Source organism: Aspergillus piperis, assembly GCF_003184755.1.
Source record: "Aspergillus piperis CBS 112811 unplaced genomic scaffold BO85scaffold_30, whole genome shotgun sequence".
In the NCBI taxonomy this organism is placed as follows: domain Eukaryota; kingdom Fungi; phylum Ascomycota; class Eurotiomycetes; order Eurotiales; family Aspergillaceae; genus Aspergillus; species Aspergillus piperis.
This window is the reverse complement of record NW_020291620.1, coordinates 262830-285758: the sequence shown is the minus strand read 5'-3', so window position 1 is coordinate 285758 and position 22929 is coordinate 262830. Positions and strand designations below refer to the sequence as shown.

Genomic DNA, 22929 nt, shown 5'->3' with positions numbered 1-22929 from the left:
GATGATGGCTTGATTGAGTGCGTTCACCCCCGTTTCACTCCTTGGTTTATTTCTATTCTATTCTTTCTTTCTTTCTTTTATTCCTATTCCAGTCACTCTCTTTTTCTCCATCGATGCGGCTCTCCCCATGTCCCTCCTCCGCCTTCTCCTCCGCCACGCGCTGGCCATCCTCCTCCCGCTGGCCCTGACCAGCACTGTCTATCTCTATCTTTACCCCGTCTTCCATGGCTGCGCATTCCCTCTGCCAGAGGATTCTACCTCCTCCCACCTCTCGATTCCACACCTCTCTCCATCCTTCCTCTCCACCCTCCGCCACCACCTCTCTCCCTCGCCTCCTTCACCTGCGACCTCTCCCATCTTCCGCCTCCTCGTTCTCGCCGACCCCCAACTAGAAGGCGATACCTCCCTCCCCAAACCCCACGATCAACTCCCCGCCAAACTCTCCAACTACTACGCCGACCTGTCCTCTACACTCCGCACGAAACCTCCATCCGCCACCCTCTACACCCTCCGCTCCGTTCTCCGCTCCCTCGTCTCCACCGACCTCCCCCGCGCATTCCGCGCCGCGCGCAAACGCCTTGACCTGCTCGGAAATGACTACTACCTGGCGCATATCTACCGCACGATGCACTGGTGGAGTGCGCCGTCGCATGTCACCGTGCTGGGAGATCTCGTGGGGAGCCAATGGGTGAGTGACGGGGAGTTTGACGAACGTGGTCGGAGATACTGGGAACGGGTGTTCCGCGGTGGTGTGCGAGTGGATGATGAGATTACCGGGGAGATGGGGACAGAGATGTTGGGTACTGATAATGGGGAGTGGGCAAAGAGGGTTGTAAACGTCGTGGGGAACCACGATGTCGGATATGCGGGGGATGCGAGTCCATCGCGGATTGAGAGATTCGAGAGGGTGTTTGGAAGGGGAGATTGGGATGTTAAATTCACCTTACCTTCTTCTGAAGAAGGTAATGAGGAAGAGGAAACAGTTCCAACAATCCACCTCATCAACCTCAACAGTCTCGTCCTAGACACCCCCGCCCTGAGCCCCGAAGTCCAATCAGCCACATACGAATACCTAAACAGCCTACTAGAAGAGCGAAGCCCATCCGTCTCTTCCTCTCCGCGCGGGAAAACTTTCACGCTCCTCCTAACTCACCTCCCCCTCCACAAGAAAGAAGGAATCTGCACCGACGCCCCCTTCTTCGCCTTCCACGATGACGACGACTCCAAGGGCGACGCCGCCGGCAACCCGCGCTTCTACGCCGGCAGCCTCAAAGAACAGAACCACCTAAGCCAGTACGCCAGCGCTAATGCTGTCCTCGAGGGCATTTTCGGGATGAGTGGGGACGACACCGTCCCCGGAAACGGATGGGGGAGGAAGGGCCTTATTCTTACGGGCCACGATCATACGGGCTGTGATGTGGTGCATTTTGTGAATCGCACTGTTGGTGAGGTAGATGGTGACGACAAGACCGAGGATGATGGTGACGCACCTGGCTGGGAATGGGATGCCCTGCGCTATCAGCACGGCATCACAAGAGAAGGGGACCTGGGCGTCCCCGCCATCCGGGAAGTGACTATGCGCTCCATGATGGGAGAATACGGAGGCTACGCCGGACTCCTATCGGTGTGGTTCACCGGTACGGAATGGAAGTACGAGATCCAGATGTGCGCAGCAGGCGTGCAGCATCTTTGGTGGGCGGTGCATGTCGTCGATGTGATTACTTTGGGATTGGTGGTACTGTATATCGGATCGAGTATCATTGGAGCTGGTAATGGTGTCTCTGCTGGAAAGGATACCACCAGAGCGGATAAAAAGTTCAAAAAGCAATAACTTACATACATACATACTAGTTATAGTAACACTGAATCTATATAGATCATCCGATCAATCAATTCATATCATAAAGACATCCGTACATCTACAGTTACATCTTGAATTAAATAGGAGAGAGAAAAAGGTGGACAGGTTTAAATTTTTTATGAATCCTTTTCATTTTTAGAATGTTCTTAGGTCATACTAAAAAAAAAAACCGGTACCACCCCCTTTGTTCTAGAAGCCCTTGGTATCGCTTTTTTTTTTCTTTGCTCCAAATTCCAGGTTTAACACATTTTACATGACAACACCGGAGTTGGAGGCAATACGCTAGATATCCAATTAGCATGTTACTTTTTCCCACTAGCTGATATACTAGGGATGAAGAAAGAAGGATGACTTACAGGCCAAAGCTCAGCAGCCTCCTTACCAACGGGACCGGTGATAGCGGAACCCTTCATCTCACCCTTGGCGTTGACGATCTAAATTCAATCATTAGTATCCATATGCCACAATTCTTCACCCACATGGCGGAAATATGGGACAAGGGGTACGTACAACACCAGCGTTGTCCTCGAAGTAGAGGTAGATACCGTCGGGGCGTCTCCAGGGCTTGCTCTGACGGACAACAACAGCGGGCATGACCTTCTTACGGAGCTCAGGCTTTCCCTTCTTGACGGTGGCCATGACCATGTCACCGACACCGGCAGCGGGGAGACGGTTCAGGCGAGCACCGATACCCTTGACGGAGATGATGTACAGGTTGCGAGCACCGGAGTTGTCGCAGCAGTTGAGAACGGCGCCGCTGTAAGGCAGAAATTAGCTGTGTTCATTCTTCTTTTCATTTGTGTTCTCGAGTCCGTTGTGTAGGTTTTATATCATGGTGTTGAGAGAGTGGGATATCGAATGGGGGATATTGTGTATTGTTCGAGTTTCGAATCAAAAGATTGTTGTCGAGATTGATTGATTGATTGATTTTTGTATCGAATCGCATATTTCTCTCGAAAATGGGTGTGCGTGTATTGATTGGAACGGAAAGAAATTTGGAGTTGACATACCAAGGCAGACCGAGGGTCATCTTGAGCTTGTTGCCGGAGGCACCACCGCGTCTGTTGAAGATATTTTGTTAGCTTTAACATGCCCCTTGTATGTCGTGTATATCAGATCCCCTCCATCTCCATATATGTATTCCAGCTCTTTCCCGGACTTTCATTCATTCATTCATTAATTCCGCCTCTTTTTCAATGTCGTATGTGTCGCATATCGAACATGATCCGACCGTGTAATCTCGAGTCGAAAACTCCAGGCAGCACTTCATCCTATCTTTATCTTCCTCTCATCTCATCTCATTCCCGCAGCTTTTCAATATCTCCGGTCCGGATTCCTTCCTCTCTCTCTCTCTGTCTCTCTTTCCCACACATCTCCCAGCAACGAAAAAGAATAACTCACCCTCTCGCAGACATCTTGGCTGTGTATCTAGGGTTGTCGGATTAAAACTGGGCGACAAGGGAAGGGGGACGGACGGACGGTCGAAACGGGGGGTGTCGTCGGATTCAGAGACTCGGTCGCGGGTTTCGATTTGCTTCTCGCTTAGTGTGCGTCGTGGGTAAAATCTTGGCAGTGCTCTCCCATTGGTTGGTTTATGCGGATAGAGGGTTGCCCTAGAGTTAGCCTCGATACAGTTAGTGTATATTAGTCATATATGAGTCAGGATGTCTAGACTAACGTAGTTAACTAGTTATCTTTGATAACCAGCTATCGTACTTCTTATCTGGGGTGACAGTTGTAGTAGTCCTCTCAATATGGAATACATTGGTAAATACACGTTATTGAATCTGCTCTAAAAATACTAGGCATTCATGCTCTCAAATATGTAATAATAATATGGTAAGAAATCAATTCGTTCCCAAACACCATCCGCCCGTGCCTTTGCGCCAGTCGTTCGTTTGTTCCCATCTTGCTCGCTCAGCTTCACTCCTCGGTCTTGCTTGCTTCCTCAGTCTTCTCGGCTTCTGTTGCTCCTGCGGCTTCCGCGCTGGGCTCCTTTGATTTAGCCTCACCCGACTCGTCCTTGGCTGCCTCTGGTGTCTTGTCCTTGGCCTCGCTCGGCTCACTGGCCTCCGCAGGCTTGGTCTCCGCTTCTGCCGTATCGGCTGCCTCAATTGTCTCTTTCGCAGGTGACTCTTCTTTTGCGGCAGGTGTCTCTTCCGTAGCGGGCTTGTCAGCTGCAGGGGCCTCCTCGCTGGGCTTCTTCTCTTCTTCGTCAGCCGCGCCTTCAGGTGCAGCTTCGGATTTCTCGGTTTCCGGTGCGGCTTCGTCCGCATCTACCATCGCGGTGTCTTCGTCCTGGGGCTTGGGAGACGGTTGCCGGGAGATTGGCGCCGATGCCGCTGTTGTTTCTGGTCCATCCACTGCCATCTCTGTCTGCTCTGTCGCAGAGGCCTCATCTGCTCGGGACGGCGCATCGGCCGCAGAGGGGGTGGCTTGCGCCTCAGTCTCCGGCTCCGGAGCCTCGGTCATCTTCGCATCAGCAGTCGTGTCCATGTCATCGTCAGGAAGGGACGACGCGTCCTGTGGCGTGGCCATGCCGCTCTCCAGCCCCGAATCGTTCACATCGAGATTCCGATAGTTGACCTGGTTTCTCCGCTTAAGCGCGTTGGGTTGCCGCCGGACTCCGTTGGCCCCAGCCAGCTCCTCGTCGTCACTGTCGCTAAGCTCTCCGGGCTTCTCAATGTACTGATCGAAGCGCCGCTTGGTGAAGCGCTTGTCCTTGTTCTCGTCCTCGTCTAGATCGTCCAAGATGGCATCTGCCTCGTCGTCCATGCCCTCCACGAGAGGCTCTCGAGGCACCTCGGTCATCTGCACGGAAGGCGCAAAGGCGGTCCGCTTAAGGTTTTCCACGACTTGCGTGCGGATCTTGTCGAGGTACTCCTTCGTGTTGGCATTGTCCATGTTGGACGGACGTACATCCAGCTCGTAGTCAGGTGCGAAGTACTAAGTCTGTTAGCTGTGTATAGTCATCACCTAGAAACAAGAACCTACCTCGTAGTAATCGTTGTATGGAAGCTCTGCCCCAAGGGTGTCACCAACGAGAATACCGGTTTCGAAGGCCCAAGTACGTGCCACATTTCGCATCGTATAACCACCACCGCCAAGAATCATGGTGGGCAGGTTAAAGCTCTTCACAAAGTTCACACAGTTCGCGTGGCCCCGCATACTGAGGTTGAAGCATCCGAGACGGTCGCCCGAAAGACTGTCGCCACCACACTGCAAGACCACAGCTTCGGGTCGGTACCATTCCATAACGCTCTTAATAACGGGCTCAAAGATGCTCTTGTAGGAGATGTCATCAATGCCATCGCGGAGAGGGAAGTTGACGGCATAGTGCTTGCCCTGACCCACTCCGATATCGCGCAGCTCACCCGTACCTGGGAAGTACTCGCCGTACTTGTGGAAGGACACCGTCATCACACGGTCGGTCGTGTAGAATGCCTCCTCAACACCATCTCCGTGGTGGACATCGATATCAACGTAAAGCACGCGCTGCTTGAATCGCAGCAGCTCCAGGATACCCAAAACGATGTCTGTGTTGCGTCAGCGAAGGCTCAGCATAGCGTATCGCGAAACTTACCATTTACATAACAGAATCCACTTGCTTCACTTTTCTTCGCGTGGTGAAGACCACCGGCCCAGTTAACGGCAATGTCGCACTTGTTGCGGTTGAGCCGGGCGGCACCCTCCATACTACCACCCGCGCTGATACCGCAAAACTCGAAGAGCCCATCGAAAACGGGACAATCGTCTCCGACATTGTACTTGCTCTGCTCCTTCGCGAAGGAGTCCATGTTGTCCGGTGTAACCTTCGAAAGGAAGTCGATGTACTCATCCGTGTGGAACTGGGTCATTTCGTATTTCGAGGCCGGCTTCGCCCGCTGTAGACTGCGTCAGCGCTACTTTCAAAAGACGTTGCAGAGATCCTGTAACAGAGCCAATAATAACCATCCATAATCACTCACGTATATCTCCATCTTCTTGTAAAGGCCATAGTTCATGACCAAACTGTGAGCCATCCTTATGCGATGAGGCTTCATCGGGTGTCCCGAGACATAGGCATAGTTTCCCACATCGGAATCGTAGAAATAGGCGACTTTCTTATTGCGATCCGCCGACCCATTGGTAATGGGGTCCAGAGGTGCGAGTGAGTTACTCATGTCGAAGGTCACTGTGCGAAGCACACGGCGATTCCTCACTCAGACCAATGCGTAGGAATGTCGCTTGAGCGCGGTGAATTCTCGGGGGGTTGTATGAGAGCGTCAGATGGAGAGAAAAGAGGCAGATGACACTCAGGTAGACAAGAAATATAATGAATAGGACAGATAAAGTACCCTATACGTGAGTCAGTCGAATAACTCTCACAGAGTGGCACTAATGGAGTACATTAGCAATGGCCGGGGGCGGACAATAAGTGATGGAGACCGAAAGGAAGCGAAGGGAGACGCAAAGGCGGAACCCCAAGCTGCTCCACCGCCTTCGTCAGGCTTCTTGGGAAGCTCGACCGTCACTACTTACACACGCCCCAGTTGCGCCTCCATCACCACCTGCTTCCCATCTTCAGCTTTTGTCTAACCTCGCTTACTGTTCCATCGGAACCGGCTCGAGCATCCCCTTTGCCTATACAACATCTGAGCTTTTCCAATCACCGAATTTGCTCTGATATCCCCACTCAACCTTCCGATTGGAGCTTCCGCGTAGGAAGTCATCCTGGTCTCATCTACATAACTAACACTCAACCAACCCCCCGTCTCCACTATGGATCGTTTGCATCGCATGCTCCAAGCAGCCCAGGGTATGGGCGTTGGAGGGAATAATGGAGTGAGTAACACTTAGGCGAGCAGCGGACATGGCACTCGGATCTCCAGAGCGTTTGGGGCTATGGGCTAATGCAGGTACAGGATATCCCCAACCTCATCGATAACTCCGAAACCGTCCACATCTCATCGCTCGCTCTGCTGAAGATGCTAAGACACGGTCGGGCTGGTGTGCCCATGGAAGTCATGGGTCTGATGCTGGGAGAGTTTGTGGACGAATACACAGTTAGGGTAGTTGACGTTTTCGCCATGCCTCAAAGTGGTACTGGTGTCAGTGTCGAAGCCGTGGACCCTGTTTTCCAAACGAAGATGATGGACATGCTGAGGCAAACTGGACGGTAAGCTCCAAAAGTATCTCACGAACTACCCGGCTTATCCTAACGCATCCTGCTATAGACCAGAGACCGTTGTTGGCTGGTACCACTCGCATCCTGGTTTCGGCTGCTGGCTTTCGTCCGTCGATATCAACACTCAGCAATCCTTTGAACAGCTCACTCCCCGCGCCGTTGCCGTGGTCGTCGACCCCATCCAGTCCGTCAAGGGCAAGGTCGTCATTGATGCCTTCCGTCTCATCCAACCACAGACCGTCGTCATGGGCCAGGAGCCCCGCCAAACAACATCCAACTTGGGTCATCTGAACAAACCGTCCATTCAGGCCCTCATCCACGGCCTCAACCGCCACTACTACAGCATTGCCATCGACTACCGCAAGACCGGTCTCGAGGAGAACATGCTGATGAACTTGCACAAGCACGTCTGGACGGAGGCGCTGCAGATGAAGGACTTCCATGAAGAGGGCGAGCACAATGTTGAGCGCATGAAGCAGCTCGTCAGCCTTGCCGAGGGCTACGAGAAGCGCGTCAAGGAGGAGACCACGCTCACCAAGGACCAGCTTAAGACGAGATACGTCGGCAAGGTCGACCCCAAGAAGCGTAAGTTTCTCGCTTGCACGTTGTGTTATATTGTTACTGATTGGATTATCTGCAGACATCGAAGATGTGAGCCAGCAGTTGATTGAGGACAACATCGTAGCCGTCTCGCGGCAGATGATTGACAAGGAGGCCTCGGTGGCACGGCAATCAAACGGCAAGGAGAATGGCACCGGCATGGAGGTTGATGAGGAACTATAGAGCAACCATACCGTAACATATATTTCCTAATGCCATTTCAGACTCCCTGAACTCAGGTTTCATGTACAGGACGGTCATCTGGTCTTGGCAGACACATCAATGAATGACGTTATATGTATCAACCCGGTATATATTCACCAGTAGTGACAACACCAAGTGATTTGAACCAAATAACAACAAAAAGTGTGCACTTTATTGTCTAAAGAATCTATGTATAAGTATATGTGCATCTAATATAAGCAATCCCAGTGAAAGCAACCGATCTAAACTCCCGCAAGGCCGCAATATCATATCATGCCAAATGAAGACCCAAACCCATCACGTCATGATCACATCTCAATAATCGAGGTACGGATTAAACAATGGAAGTGGCGGCGGCGGCAGGCCATGCAACCTGGCGAATTCCTGCGCCTCCTCTAATTCCTTCTTCCGACGAGCCTTTTCCTGCATTTTCTTCTCATGCGCGATAACCCCATACGCATCTTCACTGAACTCCTCCCCATCATAATCCGTCCACCCCCGTTCGGGACCCCACGCAATCTTTATCCCGGCCGACCTGACCTCATGCATCAATCTCTTCATCAGAGCACCGCTCTTCCGTACAGATGGCCAGCCATCAAACTCCACGTATTCCAGATTCGGTAACCTCTCCAGGACACCCTTGAGCAGATCGCCCGCAAAATCCGTATAATAGTCCTTCGAGATGCGGAACCCCTCGAACACCGGATGCGATGGATCGACTTCAACAAAGACTTTGAACGTGCGCATCCGCTCCATCTCCTCGAGTCCCAGACTGCGTGTGATGGTCCATTCGCGCGGTGGCGCTGTCCAGCTCGATCCTAGGATTAACTCGACTGTGGCGATGGAGGGGCGGTACCGCGGGGGTATGGCCCGGATGGTTGGCATACGCGAGTAATCCTGGAGGTGGAAGAGACGAAATACTTGGGTAGAGTAGAAATAGTCTGAGGCTTCATCGTGCATGCGCCGGGAGGTCAGGAATAGCGCGACTCGGTGGGAGGTGGGGGAGATAGGAGGGTTTTTCTTCGACGAGGCGCCCACGCTGCCTGTTAGGCGCGGGTTGCGTCCGCGTTTCGGGGTGAAGAGCACGAAGTGATAGACGCGTAGACGGATCTCCGAGGGGAGGTCGAAGAAGCGGAAGGGTTCGATGGGGGCTTTCTTCGTACGTTGTTTCTTGATGGGCTTGCCTTTGACGGTTTTGCCAGTGGTGGATTTGTTGTCCAAACGGACTTTTTCCAGTGCTTGGGAGAGGGAGTTCATATTGGTCATTTTGTGTAGTGGTGGTGGGTTGAAGAGGCAAGAGAGGAAGAAAAAAACTGCGCTCAAACGGATCTAGATGGAAGAGAAGAAATATACGCCACGATACGAATGAGGATCTTTTAGAGAGTGAACTCCTCGGATGCTTGGAAACTGTTCTGATCTTTTCTTTTCTGAATCATCCCATTGTTGCATTGAGCTGGAAGTCGAGAATTAACGACATATACGACACGATATAGCATCCATCACTAATACTTATGAAGGACAAGAGGATATATCCCACCAACGGGGCTGCAGCTGCATGGGGTCCCTTCGCTGCGGCTCTTGGATGTGGGAATATTGGTCTCCCCAACCTAATTCAACCCGGCACGCATGGAGGAGAAAGGCCTGATGAGTCAAATTTATGAGCTGGGTTTCAACTTTCAAATTGTGAGAAAAAAAGAAGAAAGGAAAGGAAAGGAAAGCATCTCCGCGCCGGTATTTAAACTAATTTCCAGTACTGCACTGTTGGTCTGCGTGACCCCGCCCGACGGTCAGTGCGTGAACTTTTCTGTTTCCGCCGAAGACCGCCGGCATTGCTGGCCCCGATCATCCACTTGCTTCTTGATTCTTGATTGTTCTTCACTTCACCCCAACCGTGCTCTTTTTACCTTCCTTGGTGTCGGTGGTGATATCATTCCGGCGCGAGTATTCCTCATCTTCTCCCGCTCATCTATAGATGCCCTTTTCACTTTCATAATGCTTAGTCGTGCCGTACTGCCTCTGACGAGGCCGAACGTCCTCACCTCGACCGTTCGAGCTTCAACTATCTCCGTCGCCCACTCGCGTTGGTATGCGAAGTCCACCAAGCCCAAGACTCCCTACAAGCTTCCCGAATCCGTCAAGTCTGCCAAGTCGGAACAGTCGCCCAAGGCTCCCTCTCAGAACGACTACTCCGCGGAGCAGGCCGAATTCGATACCAAGGCTGAACCTGAACCGGCCACCGAAGCCGTGAGTTTGATGACGACGCTGGTAATCTCAACACACCTTCTGACACTTTTTATTCCCAGTCTCAGACCGGCTCTACAGCTCCCCAGAATGATGCTCCTCAAAAACCCCTGCCCGATCTCACCCAGGGCATTCCCTCCACCCTTGCCGCAGAATTGGAAGCCGCCTCGAAGAACCGCGGACCAAGCAAGCTGAACCTTACAGAGGACCCGTCGCGTGCGGAAGATTACGATGATGGTGGCCGTGACATTTCCAACTACGAATCCTCCCTCGATCGCAAGCGCGCTCGCATGGCCAACCTGATGTATGTCCTGTTCCTGCTGGCAGGTGCTGGTGGTGTGGCCTATCTGGGCCGCAACTGGGAGACCGAGGAGGAAGAGAAGGCCCACCCCGATGTGCCATCAGGTTGGGGCTTCGGACTCATGTACAACCGTGCCAAGGCCCGCTTGGGCGATATCACCAGCTACTACAAGGACCCTGCTTTCCCCAAGCTGCTGCCCGATGAGGATCCTAACATGCGTCAGCCTTACACCCTTGTGCTGAGTCTGGAGGACCTCCTGGTGCACAGCGAGTGGAGCCGTGAGCATGGATGGCGTGTGGCCAAGCGTCCTGGTGTCGACTACTTCCTCCGCTATCTCAACCAGTACTACGAACTTGTCCTCTTCACCAGCGTGCCCAGCATGATGGCTGATCAGGTTCTCCGGAAGCTTGACCCCTACCGCATTATCCGCTGGCCCTTGTTCCGTGAAGCCACCAAGTACAAGGACGGAGAGTACATCAAGGTATGTCACTGTTGGCTGTACCTTGCTCCCAGTCATGACTAACCCAGACAACTAGGACCTGTCCTACCTCAACCGCGACCTATCCAAGGTGATCTTGATCGACACCAAGGAGGAGCACGCCCGCCTGCAGCCCGAAAATGCCGTCATCCTTGAAAAGTGGCTTGGTGACTCCAAGGACAAGACCCTCGTCGGCATGATCCCCTTCCTCGAATACATCGCTGGTATGGGCGTCGAGGACGTTCGTCCCGTCATCAAGTCCTTCGAAGGCACCCAGATCCCCGTGGAATTCGCCAAGCGTGAGAAGGCCATGCGCGAGCGCTTCGAGAAGGAGCTCGCCGAGGAGCAGAAGAAGCGCCCCCGCAGCGGTCTGGGCAGCTTCGCCTCTGCCCTGGGCCTGAAGTCCACCCGCACCCTGGACGGCGAGCAGAGCCCCTCGGAGGGCTTGGCCCAAGGTAAGATGCTGTGGGACCAGATCCGTGAGCGTGGCCAGAAGAACTACGAGATGATTGAGAAGGAGATCCGTGAGAACGGCGAGAAGTGGCTGGCCGAGATGGCCGCGGAGGAGGAGAAGGCCCGCCAGGAGCAGATGGCCATGATGAAGGGCTCTTTCACCGGCATGTTCGGTGCTGGTCCTAAGCAGCAGTAGATGCTTTCTTGAGCGATGACGCGGTGGGGCGCATGAAGCGCTCGCCCGCAATGACCTTCTCTTCTCTCTTCCGCTGCTTACTTCCCATAAAAGAATTTTATTGGGCTATTTAATGTATATCCGAGATGCCATCTGCTCGATGGTCTCGGGAATGTGGGGTTCACATTAGAGGGGTTTTTCTTGTTCTTTTTTCGTTTCGTTGGCTCTTGCGCGATTCATCACGGGTTTTCGTCTCCGTTGTAAAATAGCATTTGGTTGTGTATTTGGTTTTGCGGTGTATAAATTGATAAATACTAATGAAGTCAAAAAGAACCTTCATTATCCTTGACTTGTGTCTTTTCTTTCAAGTTGTACAGCTATCGTATTTTTCTTTGGGGATATTAATCAGTAGATATAGTTATAAAAAATCGTTTGCGACTAAAACATGTAACATTTGTAGCTATTCCATGGTTAGTGAAACTAAATATAATATCCTTGTTGATGGTTACCAAATGGTAACATTGAGTCCTGGAATCGTATAAGAGTAGTGGTAGTGAGCACGTTTTCCATTACCAACACCCTCTCGGATTTACCAAGTATGCCATCAGGTCTACTAACGCTGAGCATGCACTAGGCAATGACTTTCATTCTAATCGTTGGCCTTGCTGGGTAGTTGTCGTCCAGAATCGAAGCTCTGGCTGCAATATGATGATGTACCAGATATATATTTTAGCATATAGTGCTGCTACCGAATAGTATAGAACTACTAGTGTAAGTAATTATATAATTATGGTAATTCAATGATTACTAGTAGCATTGCGAGTCTAACTCATTGCATATGGTCTATGGGCTAGTTGAAATAACTGTCAAGTTCAGTATGGTACTTTGTACTCGCACTAGTCAAGTTATCTACTTGTCCGACTTGGCTAGATCACAAGACCGAGGGACAGCATCGGATAGTTTGGGGCTGGGAGGGGAGAGGGGAAAAGAGAGGAAGCGCCGACAAGTGCATACTCATTGAAGAAATCATCCACACCGTCATTGAAGGCTGACAGGCCCAAGCAGGTATGCCTGGCTGGTGGCTTTGGTGATCTTTTTGCGTTTCTGGAAGCGCGCGCGATCGAAAAAAAGCCTTGGTATTACTCCGTAGAATCTGCCAAAACAACTTGTGGGGAGCATTTCAGTCACAGCTGAGTCAGTCAGGGCGACCAACCACGTGCCCCAGATTGATGTAATGGCCATCCGCGCAAGCACTAGTCCGCTTTGGGGAGAGGTCCCTCCTGCCAGGGCTTAGCGCGGTAAGATTGCATACATTGTTTCATACTTACAACTAGTACTATGTAGTAGTAGTGAACAATGCCTCTTAATACATCTCATACATACATACACTAGTTGGTTCTTGTGTTTCATTGTCAGGAACCCATTCCATTTCATCCACTCTCCTCCTCTTTTCTCCCTCCTCCTCATCCCACCTATTAACTATTCCCCATCCGATCTCATCTCTTCTTGGATTTCCTTCCCCCAAGTTCTTATAGACCTCTTGATGCTTCCCCGCTTCTGACCTATCGAGTTCCCCTTCCTCGGTCATTTGAAACCACCCCGTTTCAGAACCCCCATACGCATTGGAGCAGAAGATCCCCGGTGCATTATTGGCGTGCGGGTGAGGGACACAGCCACCGGCCTTGCTCGTTGGCGCTTCCCGCTTGCCCACCAGCGTGCTTCCTTCCGCGGTCTTTATTTCGCCCCCTATGTCCTCGAAAAATCATGCTGGGCTTGGATAATTGAACAACCCCCAGTGTCGTCTGCATTTGTTCTATCAAATGTAGACCCGCGTGGGTGAGATTCAAAACTAACTACTACTACCATCGACCATGGAGGAGGATGTCCGGTTGCCCACCTCAGAGCGGCTTGGCGGCCCCCATCTTGATCCCGATCAGTGTCCCTCGACCACCTGCTCCCTTAAGCTGCATCAGGAGCCCCCGAAAAGCACGCGACCGCGTCTGGAGAAGCAGACGTCGTCGCCGTTTGCTCGTTTGCCTCGTACCGTCATCGAGCAGTAAGTGCACCTCCGTCCCAGAGCCGGTGCATCGCGCGAGCGACAATCATGTGATTGATGATATCTGCTGCCTGTGCTCGGAAGGATCTTTGATTTAACTGGCGGCTTAGTATTCTATATGTTGCGGATGCCAACACATTTGCGTCGTTAACTCTGTTGAACCGGAAATGGCGACGCATATCGGACTCAACCCTTTTGTATGCGCATCATCTCTCTCAGTGCCCGTCCTTTGCCTTGACGCAGAAGGCTACTGAGCAGCCCGCTCACTCAAGCGATCTCACACTACTCAAGCGGCAGTTCGGCGCGCAGGTCAGGCGGAATACATTCAATGCGTTTCTCCGGCCCCGCAGGACTCTCATCAAGCTTACCTCGACTTCTATGAGCTCTTCGACGGCCTTTCCACAAGGTGAAGCATTCCGCTTTTCTTTCTCTCCTAATGCACAGCTTATCCTGTGCATCAGCTCTTCCAGAATTGTGGTACTTGATGTAACCTCGGATCGGGCGGTCGTGAAACATGAGCTCAAGACTTGGCGACGGCCTTTGAATGCTGCTATTGTAGATGATGGCTCCATTCTCGCCGTCGTTTCCTCCACTCACCGGGTCAATATCTACCGCCTTACCGATGATGAAGCGAAGCACATTCAAGACTTGACATTGAACGATGTTCCTCGGACTTTAGCACTCTCTCCGACAGGAGGAGTTCTTGCCATTGCGTACGATGATCGAATCGAAGTCTACGCCATCGGTGAAGGGGCACTAGCTACCGAACGAAGAGCTGTGCGCTGCTCCGGGGTTGACTCGGTGTCGTTCTCCTCTGATGGTGTCATGCTCCTAGGGACTTCCGCTGAGCGCGGTAACGGCGGTTTGGTCACTATAACAGTGCCGTTTTACACAGAATCAGAAACCGAGTATTCACCAAGGGATGCACAGATCCGTATGTGGACTACACAAATTCTGTTTCCAGACATAACCACTGGGTTTAGCCACGCCTGTTTGCTGCCCTGGCACGCAGAAGGTGAAGGCAACTGGCTACTGGGATTCGATGAACAAATCAACACGTTTCGAGCATTTGGGGTGCACAACACGAACTCGGGTACAACGTATTTCGTGACTCCGATGTCTGAGGATGGGTCTCGAGAGACAACTCCCATCATGCTACCCACCGTTGACGATCTCGGGGAGCTGGCTGCTATAGGATTTGAGAGTTCTGGCTTATGGGTATATGGGATACCTGATCGTCTGGATATTGCTCCTGTAGCTCCCAACGCAAGAACATATGCTGAAATGGATGTTGAGCAGGGCCCTTCGATCGAGGAGGCGGCTACTGCCCGGGATAGTCTGTCCCGACTCCAGCAGTCCATTACAAAGCCCAAGGTTCTGATCAATGGCCACAAGATGACCGACATGGCGGGAATGACAGCAGCTCGTTGGGTACGCCATCCAAACTGTGTGGCTGGTCGTCGTAGATTGGTAGCCGTTGCTCCTGGTGGCATTAGCCCTCCAACTATTGGCGAAGAAGACGTACCGGTAGATGGCGGACGTGTGCTGCTGTTAGACCTGGAACGATCTGTCACGGACGGTGACTCAACTGAAGTCAACATCGAAGTCGGTGATGCGGAGCCGAAGCTTCTAAGTGAACCGAACTCTACCCTAGATACCGAGGTCGAGCTGGAGAGGAGAAGGACGCGATTACATCGTGGGAATGCTGCTTCACCTCGAGCGCGCGCATTTGCTCGAGAGTCCTATCCTTCAGCCAATTCGGTCGTCCACGCACCTCGGCAATATGCCCGCAGAAACAGCTCCTTCTTCTCGGGCTCCTCGAATAGTGAAATCCAGCACATTCCGGAATCACCATATGATAACACACAGCCTCGATCTCGGGACACGTTGCGTCGTGCAGCCACGGCTGCGGCTAATGGTCGCGGACGCAACAACCCACGCTATCAGGACGAAGCGCGCCCTGTTCAAGGCCAAAGGCCAGCCACCCAGGTTTTCCAGGTTCCTCATGAGAGCGACGCAGACAATTGGGTTCCACCGCCACCTCCCTATTCTAGGGATCCCGACGCACCGCTACCAGATTATCTCCGAAGGACCCTCCTTCCTTCGAATACGGAACCGGCCCATAGAGTCGGTGATGTCCCAGAAGGCATTCAGAGACCTCAGACAAGCCGCTTGGAACGGATGGTTGACGAATCTCCGTCCCGGAGCTCGCTGCAAAGACTGCATACCATTACTGGCTCACGGCTCGCCGCTCGCATGAGAAGGGGCGTGAGAGACTCCGAGTCCCCTGAACCGAATAGACGACATACCATGTTCTTTCGCAGAAGGAGCTCTGCCACAGGACCCCAACCTAACCTCCAAGGGCTCGATGGAGCGCACATGCCTGTGCCAGAGCAAGACCCTGCGGTCAACTTCCAGGGTCAACTGCACCCTGTCCTCAGTGGGTCTACACAGCCGAATCAATCGTCAGCCGTTCAACGAGCAAATTACCAGGACGTTTTGCTTGAGGAGTCTTTGCTTGGCACTACAGACTGGCAGGAGGCTATGCCACCGACACAAAATGGGACTTTCAATCTGGACCATTACCCCTACTCCATCTCCTCGCCTAATCTTCAGGTCTCGACCTTTCAACATGATGCCCCCGAAGGTGTGCATGGGAGCCGACAACGTTCCACCTACTACCGAGGAGCAGATCGGCGCTCTCAATCTCAGAATGTCCGACTCCCGCCTGGGGGAATTCCACCGCTGAACCGCCGGGCATCGACAGACCCCACGCTATCTACCAGCTCACAAGCGGCTGCACATGATCTGTGGCGGAGGCGCATTGAAGAGTGGAACGAGCAGACCATCTATGAGAGAAGTAAACGCAGAAGCAAATGTATAGTGATGTAGGAAAGTTGCCTTAGGATACGGGGGTTAGACTGTTTAGGCTCTTGGCTCTGGAAATTTCTTGTTGTTTCTTAGCTCATATACCCGAGTGGACATATATAGGCTTTGTAGAGCTGTGCATAATAATCTTCTAAACCACATCTTCATGACCTTGCGCAGCTTTTACTTTCTGTCTAGATCAGGGGCAAGATGCATGCATCAATTTTTCCGCTCTTTTTTTTCTATTCTTTGGTTTCAGTTCAGCCAAGGATTATGACTGCTTTTTATCTTAGTGACTCTTAGACTAAGTCTAACCAGTCATTCCAGAGCAGTGATACCACATCAACGCAACCAGGGAAGACACCCAATTCCATGAAGCTTGAGTCCTCTACTGATAGTGAAACCTTGCATAAACACCACGAAAGACAGCAGAATTAGAACCACGACCCATCACAGTTTCTATAAATACCACAAAGCCAGATTAGTCCAAAAGGAGATTGTTGCCTTTCTGCGTCTCTCCTTCCACGCAAGGTCAAAGAAGAGTTTCCGTTCCTTGGTTGACTGACCCCCTTTGTGCTCATCTTCTTTCCCTAACCGTGCAACGATTTCAGGAACTATGTTGGTTTTGCTCTTCTCAATGTCTTTGTTCTCGACATCCTAAATATGCCGGCATATGGCTTCTACCTGCATACATTATTTTGCGCTATTATCCCTCCCTATCATTGATTTTGGCAGACTTACTCGGTAGCCACCATGCCCAACCCACACTCACGCTACAAACTTCGAGGAAGGAATCCCGTCGAAAAAGATGTCTTTGGAGGCCTGGATAAGTTCTTGAAAGAACAACGCAAGACTTCCCGGGTGAAAAAACCAGGAATAGGCGGAGAAGCAGGGAAGCCACGGAAAGGTAAACGAAAAGGTAAACAAGAAGCCTCGCCAGGGCCATCAACGACAAATTGGTTTAAAACCAAGATCCACCTCAAATTCATCAGAGACGCCCGAGAAGAATCAGTTCAACAGCCCGAGGAAGCCTCAGCAGAAGGTGCCGCCAACAATCCAGATAATCATCGCTCCACTGAGAGCGAGAAGGATCTCAAACCTGGGGAGTCTCTCTCTGACACACATTTCTATTACCAGCGGACTGGATCTCGCAGGCCCGATCGCCTGTTTGTTGCCACTGTCGAGGTAGATGAAGATGTGCCGGTGGAAAATTTATTTGATTCCAGATATTTGCCATCAGATGATGATACTGGTAAGTAAACTCTGCTGCGCTGGAAAGACGGAGCACTGATTGAGGTTGTGCGGTGGTTATAGAATATCAGAGGCTTGTGGATCTATGGCAAGACCCTGCAGTCGAAGATGCGCACGAGATCTCGGACTGGTCTGAGTTAGAAAAACTTGTAGATCCGAAGAAAGCCAGGTTCGCTCCCTTTTTCAGGGACGTTCATGATGACAGCTATCGTGAGAAAACAGCAAATATCTTATTCGACTATATGGCCTCGCTTTTTGAGCACGTACCAAGCCAAGGAGAAATGTGTGTCACCTTTTGACTTCCCGAATACTGTAGAGCCATGAGAAAGCTGATTATGTTCACCTACCCAGTGATTTTCGCCAGCATTGCTATTTTCCGTTGGCGCGCGAAGACTTGGGAACGCACCAGGGACTTTATTTCCGACACTACATTGGAAAAGGAAATTTCAATATCTCTGATGGTCAAGCAATTGGCATTCCTCTCGCTATTTGCACGGTGAGATTTCTCCCCCTTGTAAGCCGGTACCTGAAGCTAAACAACCTGCAGTGCAAAGTAGAGCTTGGACGAGCTGGCATCTCCCAGTCTGAGATCCCGGGACTTCTATTCCAAGCCAACATGGCCTTCGAGTTCGAAAGTAATCACGAGCAATATCCTGCATATGTCATCAGCGTGCGAGGTTGGAGATTTCGGTTCGTGAAAGGTATCATGGCCCGGCAGGAAGTTGCCCGGTTTCAAGACAAGAAAAAGCGATCAGGGAGGATCAAGGTGCAGCGGACCAGGGAGTACGATATCTATGACCGCGAGGAGCGCAAGGAGTTTATTCGAGTTATGCTAGGCTTGTTGCGATCATTCAAAGATCGACGCGAAGCGGACTTTTGTACTGAACTGCCCTGATTCGGTGGTGACGTACAACCAGTGATGGTGTATATGTGCGTGTGTACAAAATGCCGTTATCATTATCCTGTGGAACTATAGCGACTGAAATTAAGACGCTTGGGCAGATCTTGTTGATCATTGGTCTGATAGTTATAGTGTTGTTAGGCCTGCACTGGGTACTTATCAGGTTTCATTTCTGTTCAACGGGGCCTCGGAAAGCAGACAGGTTGCTTCACTTCCCACCAACCCAACATGATCGATCATCACGCAAACATGGGCAGCAAGCCAGCTCTACCGTTGAGCTAAGCAGTAAGCACTAACACAACCGAGGAATAGCCTAAATCTCATACAAGCATCGGATATGAGAAGAATGAACAACGACGACAGCGTAGAAAGCACACGCAAGCATGTCCGTTGTTCCCAAATCACCAACTCCTCCATAAGAAGTGGTGAAATAATGGACATACGGAGTAATGCTGGGATAATTAGGTGGAACATGAGTGGTCGAATTCATACCAGTTATCCGGCCTAGTTCCTGGTCCGTCGGACGTCCGAGCTTTAGGCTGGCGTCGGATAGGCTGCTATGATGATAGGGCCAAGGAGTGGGGCCAATAAAATGATCTAGTATATGAGCTTTCTGGAGACAGTTGATAGTCATACCATCGTCCCTTTCAACATCTCCTTCTCGAATGAAAGTGAGCAAGAATTTTCACTGTTCCTGCTGTACAACATCAACATCAAGGACAGGCGTATAGTTAGGGTTGAGAACAAGGACTCGGGATTACCTAATAAAAAGGGTTCAGGTGGGGCGGATCCTCCGATGGCCCGTGGTGACTAAGGCGCCACCGTTGCGCCCCTGCTATCATCACGTGCTTTTTTTTTTTTCGGGCGAGACCACGTGAGAGCGAGATCGGACAGCTTCTCCTCGCTCGCAGTCCGTTTCCCCCGCGCTGGATTGATTCCATCCCAATCTCAGTAAGAAAGGGTCTGGATCCCTCCATTCGTCTCCTCCTCGAAAGGATCTGCACGCACAAACAGCGCGCCTTGACATAACCTCACCCATTTCGGTGATTATTTGTTTTACACTTCCCCGACTCTCTCTCCGAAGTGCTTTTTCCCTCACGTGGCCAAAAGGCTCGTGCCCAGCCAATTTCCCCGGCAGACCCCCGAATATTCTTTTCTTTTTCTTATTTGGTGTTATAATACCACATCCTATCTCGGCCCTCTTACTACCTTCCCTACTATCAGCCTGGAGTCTTCCGAACGATCGCCCAGCGTAATCGGAGGCAGGGGCCTGCAGGGTGCCATCCTGGAGCCACTCGCAGGAGAGAATGCTTCTGCTGCCCCCAGTCCCGTAATGGGAGGTGCCAGCCATCCATCTGTCTCCCCTGCTGTTGGGTCTGATGCTGCGGGTCCAGCCAGGAAGCGCACCACCGCCATGGCGGGGTTGGACAGCTCCCCGGGCAGTATTGATGATATCGACGGGCAGGATAATCAGGAAGAGAAGAAGAGACAGCCTGTGAAACGGGCCTGTAATGAATGTCGTCAACAAAAGGTAAGCTCACGCCACTTAGGGTTTCTTTCCCTCCGAGACATGTGGCTTATCTGAATTGTTGTTAACCTTCTTTCATTTCATACAGCTCCGATGTGATGTAATTCAAGACCCGTGGACGGATTGCTCTCGATGTCGTCGTCTGAAGCTCGACTGTAAAATCGAATCCAACTTCAAACGGGTTGGGAAACGCAGTCGCAACGCCGAGATGGAACGCGAGATCATCGAGCTGAGAAAGCAGATTGCTACTGTGCAGGCTGGAGCTATACCTCCGTCACAGTCGGCGTCTTTGCCACCGGTTCAGACTCCCAAGCAAGAAACGGCCAGTCAGGTTGGCTCGGGAGTCTACCATACGCCGTCGGCCATGTCTACGGATCAGTATATGGGGTCTCATGAAGCTGTTGCGTCGCTTCTGGATTTGCGCTCTGGCTTTGATGGCACGAACTTTATGAGGAACGGCAATCATCACTTCAAGCGCATTGAAGATGTCGCGGTCGTTCCGGAGAGGGTGACAGAGCTGTTTCATCTGTAAGGCTTGAGCAGACTGTACTGTTCACAGGTCAATGCTAATGCTGTTAGGTTTTTCACCTTCTACCATCCTTTTCTACCGTTTCTTGATCGAGACCAGTCGCCTGATGATTACTACAGCGCATCGCCACTGCTGTTCTGGACCATCATCAGTGTAGGCGCGCGGCGCTTCCAAGCCGACACCCACCTTCTCAATTCCCTCTCAGGCCCGGTTTCGCGACTGGTGTGGAGTACGCTGGCGGACATCCCACAAAGCTACCACGTCGTGAAGGCTCTCTGCTTGCTCTGTACTTGGCCTTTTCCTACCAGCAGCACGTCCACCGATCCGACCTTTATGCTCTGCGGTATGATGATCCAAGTGGCAATGCAGCTGGGGCTGCACCGTCCATCTCACACGCAGGACTTTAGCAAATTCCGCGTGGAGCTCATTGAAGAGGAACTTCGAGATAAGGTGCGGACGTGGGCAGTCTGCAACATTGTCGCCCAACGGTATGTGGTTTCATCGTTATCGATATCGATCCTTTACTGACAGCGACGTAGGGTTGCTACTGGTTATGGCCAGCCTCCGTCTAGTGTGTACGACTGGACACTGTCTTCAAATGATTCGATGGACCCCAACTTCAGGTTGCCCGACGACATTAGGTCAAGGCTGGAGATTGAAAAGTTTTGCGACAAGGTCACCAAATCTTTATACACCAATCGGCGGGACCCCGTCGGACTTTGCAGCGATCAGGAGCGATCAACATTGATCTCGTTCCTGTCGCGGGATTTCGATGAACTGGAGAATCAGCTGAAGGCGCACAATGACAGTACGTTCTCTCTTAGGCATCATGGTATTATACAGACGGTCTAACCTTTTCAGGCATCACCAATCTCTATTTGCGCGCATCGAATCTGCACCTCCATCTGTCTGCGTTCTTCGACGACACAACCGCAAAGGATTATAGAGAGCGTCTTCTCTCGCTTTATGTTGCTACCACGACGTTCCTCGAAGCAGCGATGAACCTTGAAACAGAAGTCGGCCCGGTGCTGTCGTACACCCCGTACTACGTGTATCAGATGATGGTTGCGGGCGGATGTACTCTGCTGAAGCTATGCAAGAGTTTCTTCGCCGCGCACATCGACATGGATTATGCAAAGAACCTCTTCAACCGGACGATCTGGGCCATCAGACGCGTGTCCGTTTCCAGCAACGACCTGCCGGAGCGACTGGCGGAAGTAGTAGCGCAGATGTGGCGGCTGAACAACGTGCCCACACCGAAATTGACGGCAGACGGCGGAGAGGTCGACGATTCGCTGATGCTCAAGGTGCGCTGCCGAATGAGCATGTCCTTGCTTTTTGACTCGGTCTGGCGGTGGCGGGAAGACGCGCGGACCAAGGGGCGTAATCTCGAAGGTATGCACGGATGCAAGCACATCGACGTATGTATCGGAGACTGACAATAACTGCAGCTTATCTCAAAAACCCAACCAATCCAGACTCCAACGCCGAATCCTCCAACTCGTCATCTATTCAACCGACGCGCACCTCGACCGCGACACCTGGAGTCGCCGGCGCCGCAGACCCCAGCCTCGCCCCAGCCCCCATGCTCCCCCAGGCTAACATGGGCGTATCCGCACCGAGCGCTGTAGGCGCCCTTCCCAGCGGATTTATGGAACCTAATTACGAAGTATTCGATCCGCTGAACTGGCTTCTGGACGGACTGGTCGATTTGCCGTATTCATACTCGACGATATCGGGGATTGAGTCTCAGGGTATTGCATGAGCAGAATAATTCTGTTTGTTCGACGACTGACATGGCACATAACATTTTTACACTATTTTACATATATTTGACGACTTCTTGATGTTTCTTGTTGATTGATGTACCATATTATTATACCAGCGAGATGATTGGATTTTTATCCGACACACGCACCCGCACCCACACCCACACACACACCCCCGACAACCCTTACGTTATGGAGTCGGACTGGAGCGAGGAGTTGGCGATTTGCTTTTGCTTTGCTAGCTTTATTCGATGCTAGGGTTGGATTTTTGTTTTGTCTTGTTTTGTCTTGTTCAGATGATACCATGTATCGATAGTTGGATGCGATGCATATAGTGCAATCAATAGATGTATCTACTTTATTTACTACACCAAAAGATAAGATTTCTCATATAGAGATATAGTTTGGAGGTACCATATTATCTATTAATTAAAGGTATAATGTAGATTATGATACGATTATAGTTATGGTTATCTTAGTCTCAAATCTAAAGTCTAGCTTACCAAGTTCTTAAAACCATGGGTAAGTAGATATCACGTGGCTGGCG

General features: G+C 51.4%; 11 protein-coding genes across 11 annotated transcripts; 6 read left to right on the top strand and 5 right to left on the bottom strand.

Moving 5' to 3' along the window:
* Positions 1-127: 127 nt before the first annotated feature.
* Positions 128-1831, top strand: BO85DRAFT_431361 (uncharacterized protein; the record flags this gene model as incomplete). Its single annotated transcript, XM_025658333.1, has 1 exon — positions 128-1831. One exon carries the CDS (start codon positions 128-130, stop codon positions 1829-1831), a length of 1704 nt encoding a protein of 567 aa, XP_025510543.1.
* A 136-nt stretch (positions 1832-1967) lies between these two features.
* Positions 1968-3327, bottom strand: BO85DRAFT_453930 (60S ribosomal protein uL14). The gene is made up of 5 exons (XM_025661163.1): positions 3263-3327; positions 2872-2922; positions 2372-2618; positions 2218-2295; positions 1968-2143 (listed from the first exon to the last, which is right to left on the bottom strand). Exons 1-5 carry the CDS (start codon positions 3274-3276, stop codon positions 2111-2113), a joined length of 423 nt encoding a protein of 140 aa, XP_025510542.1. The 5' UTR covers positions 3277-3327; the 3' UTR covers positions 1968-2110.
* Positions 3328-3596: 269 nt separating this feature from the next.
* Positions 3597-6270, bottom strand: rpdA (histone deacetylase RPD3). The gene is made up of 4 exons (XM_025661162.1): positions 5830-6270; positions 5445-5745; positions 4856-5397; positions 3597-4807 (listed from the first exon to the last, which is right to left on the bottom strand). The coding sequence occupies exons 1-4, from the start codon at positions 6022-6024 to the stop codon at positions 3785-3787; spliced, it is 2061 nt and encodes a 686-aa protein (XP_025510541.1). The 5' UTR covers positions 6025-6270; the 3' UTR covers positions 3597-3784.
* Positions 6271-6377: 107 nt separating this feature from the next.
* Positions 6378-8310, top strand: BO85DRAFT_453926 (proteasome regulatory particle lid subunit RPN11). The gene is made up of 4 exons (XM_025661161.1): positions 6378-6685; positions 6766-7019; positions 7078-7613; positions 7669-8310. Exons 1-4 carry the CDS (start codon positions 6623-6625, stop codon positions 7809-7811), a joined length of 996 nt encoding a protein of 331 aa, XP_025510540.1. The 5' UTR covers positions 6378-6622; the 3' UTR covers positions 7812-8310.
* Positions 7969-9516, bottom strand: BO85DRAFT_199982 (uncharacterized protein). The gene has a single exon (XM_025654522.1). It carries the CDS (start codon positions 9096-9098, stop codon positions 8148-8150), a length of 951 nt encoding a protein of 316 aa, XP_025510539.1. The 5' UTR covers positions 9099-9516; the 3' UTR covers positions 7969-8147.
* A 155-nt stretch (positions 9517-9671) lies between these two features.
* BO85DRAFT_453925 (protein translocase subunit TIM50) lies at positions 9672-11829 on the top strand. The gene is made up of 3 exons (XM_025661160.1): positions 9672-10076; positions 10136-10855; positions 10911-11829. Exons 1-3 carry the CDS (start codon positions 9825-9827, stop codon positions 11499-11501), a joined length of 1563 nt encoding a protein of 520 aa, XP_025510538.1. The 5' UTR covers positions 9672-9824; the 3' UTR covers positions 11502-11829.
* Positions 11830-12906: 1077 nt separating this feature from the next.
* On the bottom strand, positions 12907-13288 carry BO85DRAFT_341841 (uncharacterized protein; the record flags this gene model as incomplete). The annotated part of the gene is made up of 3 exons (XM_025655461.1): positions 12907-12952; positions 13043-13182; positions 13271-13288. Coding segments are annotated over 3 exons (204 nt in total), but the record flags the coding sequence as incomplete, so codon positions are not given.
* BO85DRAFT_407734 (F-box domain protein) lies at positions 12926-16769 on the top strand. Its single transcript, XM_025657375.1, has 2 exons — positions 12926-13536; positions 13647-16769. The coding sequence occupies exons 1-2, from the start codon at positions 13352-13354 to the stop codon at positions 16426-16428; spliced, it is 2967 nt and encodes a 988-aa protein (XP_025510536.1). The 5' UTR covers positions 12926-13351; the 3' UTR covers positions 16429-16769.
* A 388-nt stretch (positions 16770-17157) lies between these two features.
* BO85DRAFT_472603 (uncharacterized protein) lies at positions 17158-18586 on the top strand (the record flags this gene model as incomplete). Its single annotated transcript, XM_025662569.1, has 4 exons — positions 17158-17656; positions 17719-17938; positions 18007-18151; positions 18203-18586. 4 exons carry the CDS (start codon positions 17158-17160, stop codon positions 18548-18550), a joined length of 1212 nt encoding a protein of 403 aa, XP_025510535.1. The 3' UTR covers positions 18551-18586.
* Positions 18587-18710: 124 nt separating this feature from the next.
* Positions 18711-19266, bottom strand: BO85DRAFT_199913 (uncharacterized protein). Its single transcript, XM_025654521.1, has one exon. The coding sequence runs from the start codon at positions 19188-19190 to the stop codon at positions 18870-18872; it is 321 nt and encodes a 106-aa protein (XP_025510534.1). The 5' UTR covers positions 19191-19266; the 3' UTR covers positions 18711-18869.
* Positions 19267-19492: 226 nt separating this feature from the next.
* BO85DRAFT_407728 (putative C6 transcription factor (Leu3)) lies at positions 19493-22789 on the top strand. Its single transcript, XM_025657374.1, has 6 exons — positions 19493-20087; positions 20173-20612; positions 20664-21101; positions 21153-21421; positions 21475-22008; positions 22065-22789. The coding sequence occupies exons 1-6, from the start codon at positions 19890-19892 to the stop codon at positions 22376-22378; spliced, it is 2193 nt and encodes a 730-aa protein (XP_025510533.1). The 5' UTR covers positions 19493-19889; the 3' UTR covers positions 22379-22789.
* Positions 22790-22929: the final 140 nt, after the last annotated feature.

Bases quoted from the DNA above. Each gene is read 5' to 3' on its own strand.
- BO85DRAFT_453930 (XM_025661163.1), bottom strand. The intron at 2,296-2,371 runs GTACGTACCCCT...GATTGAATTTAG, and splicing joins TCGAGGACAACGCTGGTGTT to ATCGTCAACGCCAAGGGTGA. The intron at 2,144-2,217 runs GTAAGTCATCCT...TTGGATATCTAG, and splicing joins AGGCTGCTGAGCTTTGGCCT to CGTATTGCCTCCAACTCCGG.
- rpdA (XM_025661162.1), bottom strand. From the start codon at position 6,024: ATGAGTAACTCACTCGCACCTCTGGACCCCATTACCAATGGGTCGGCG. The intron at 5,746-5,829 runs GTGAGTGATTAT...CGCAGTCTACAG, and splicing joins ACAAGAAGATGGAGATATAC to CGGGCGAAGCCGGCCTCGAA. The intron at 5,398-5,444 runs GTAAGTTTCGCG...GACGCAACACAG, and splicing joins TGGATTCTGTTATGTAAATG to ACATCGTTTTGGGTATCCTG.
- BO85DRAFT_453926 (XM_025661161.1), top strand. From the start codon at position 6,623: ATGGATCGTTTGCATCGCATGCTCCAAGCAGCCCAGGGTATGGGCGTT. The intron at 6,686-6,765 runs GTGAGTAACACT...ATGCAGGTACAG, and splicing joins GCGTTGGAGGGAATAATGGA to GATATCCCCAACCTCATCGA. The intron at 7,020-7,077 runs GTAAGCTCCAAA...ATCCTGCTATAG, and splicing joins ATGCTGAGGCAAACTGGACG to ACCAGAGACCGTTGTTGGCT.
- BO85DRAFT_199982 (XM_025654522.1), bottom strand. From the start codon at position 9,098: ATGACCAATATGAACTCCCTCTCCCAAGCACTGGAAAAAGTCCGTTTG.
- BO85DRAFT_453925 (XM_025661160.1), top strand. From the start codon at position 9,825: ATGCTTAGTCGTGCCGTACTGCCTCTGACGAGGCCGAACGTCCTCACC. The intron at 10,077-10,135 runs GTGAGTTTGATG...TTTTATTCCCAG, and splicing joins CTGAACCGGCCACCGAAGCC to TCTCAGACCGGCTCTACAGC. The intron at 10,856-10,910 runs GTATGTCACTGT...CCAGACAACTAG, and splicing joins AGGACGGAGAGTACATCAAG to GACCTGTCCTACCTCAACCG.
- BO85DRAFT_407734 (XM_025657375.1), top strand. From the start codon at position 13,352: ATGGAGGAGGATGTCCGGTTGCCCACCTCAGAGCGGCTTGGCGGCCCC. The intron at 13,537-13,646 runs GTAAGTGCACCT...CTGGCGGCTTAG, and splicing joins CCTCGTACCGTCATCGAGCA to TATTCTATATGTTGCGGATG.
- BO85DRAFT_199913 (XM_025654521.1), bottom strand. From the start codon at position 19,190: ATGACTATCAACTGTCTCCAGAAAGCTCATATACTAGATCATTTTATT.
- BO85DRAFT_407728 (XM_025657374.1), top strand. From the start codon at position 19,890: ATGGGAGGTGCCAGCCATCCATCTGTCTCCCCTGCTGTTGGGTCTGAT. The intron at 20,613-20,663 runs GTAAGGCTTGAG...TAATGCTGTTAG, and splicing joins GTGACAGAGCTGTTTCATCT to GTTTTTCACCTTCTACCATC. The intron at 21,102-21,152 runs GTATGTGGTTTC...ACAGCGACGTAG, and splicing joins TGCAACATTGTCGCCCAACG to GGTTGCTACTGGTTATGGCC.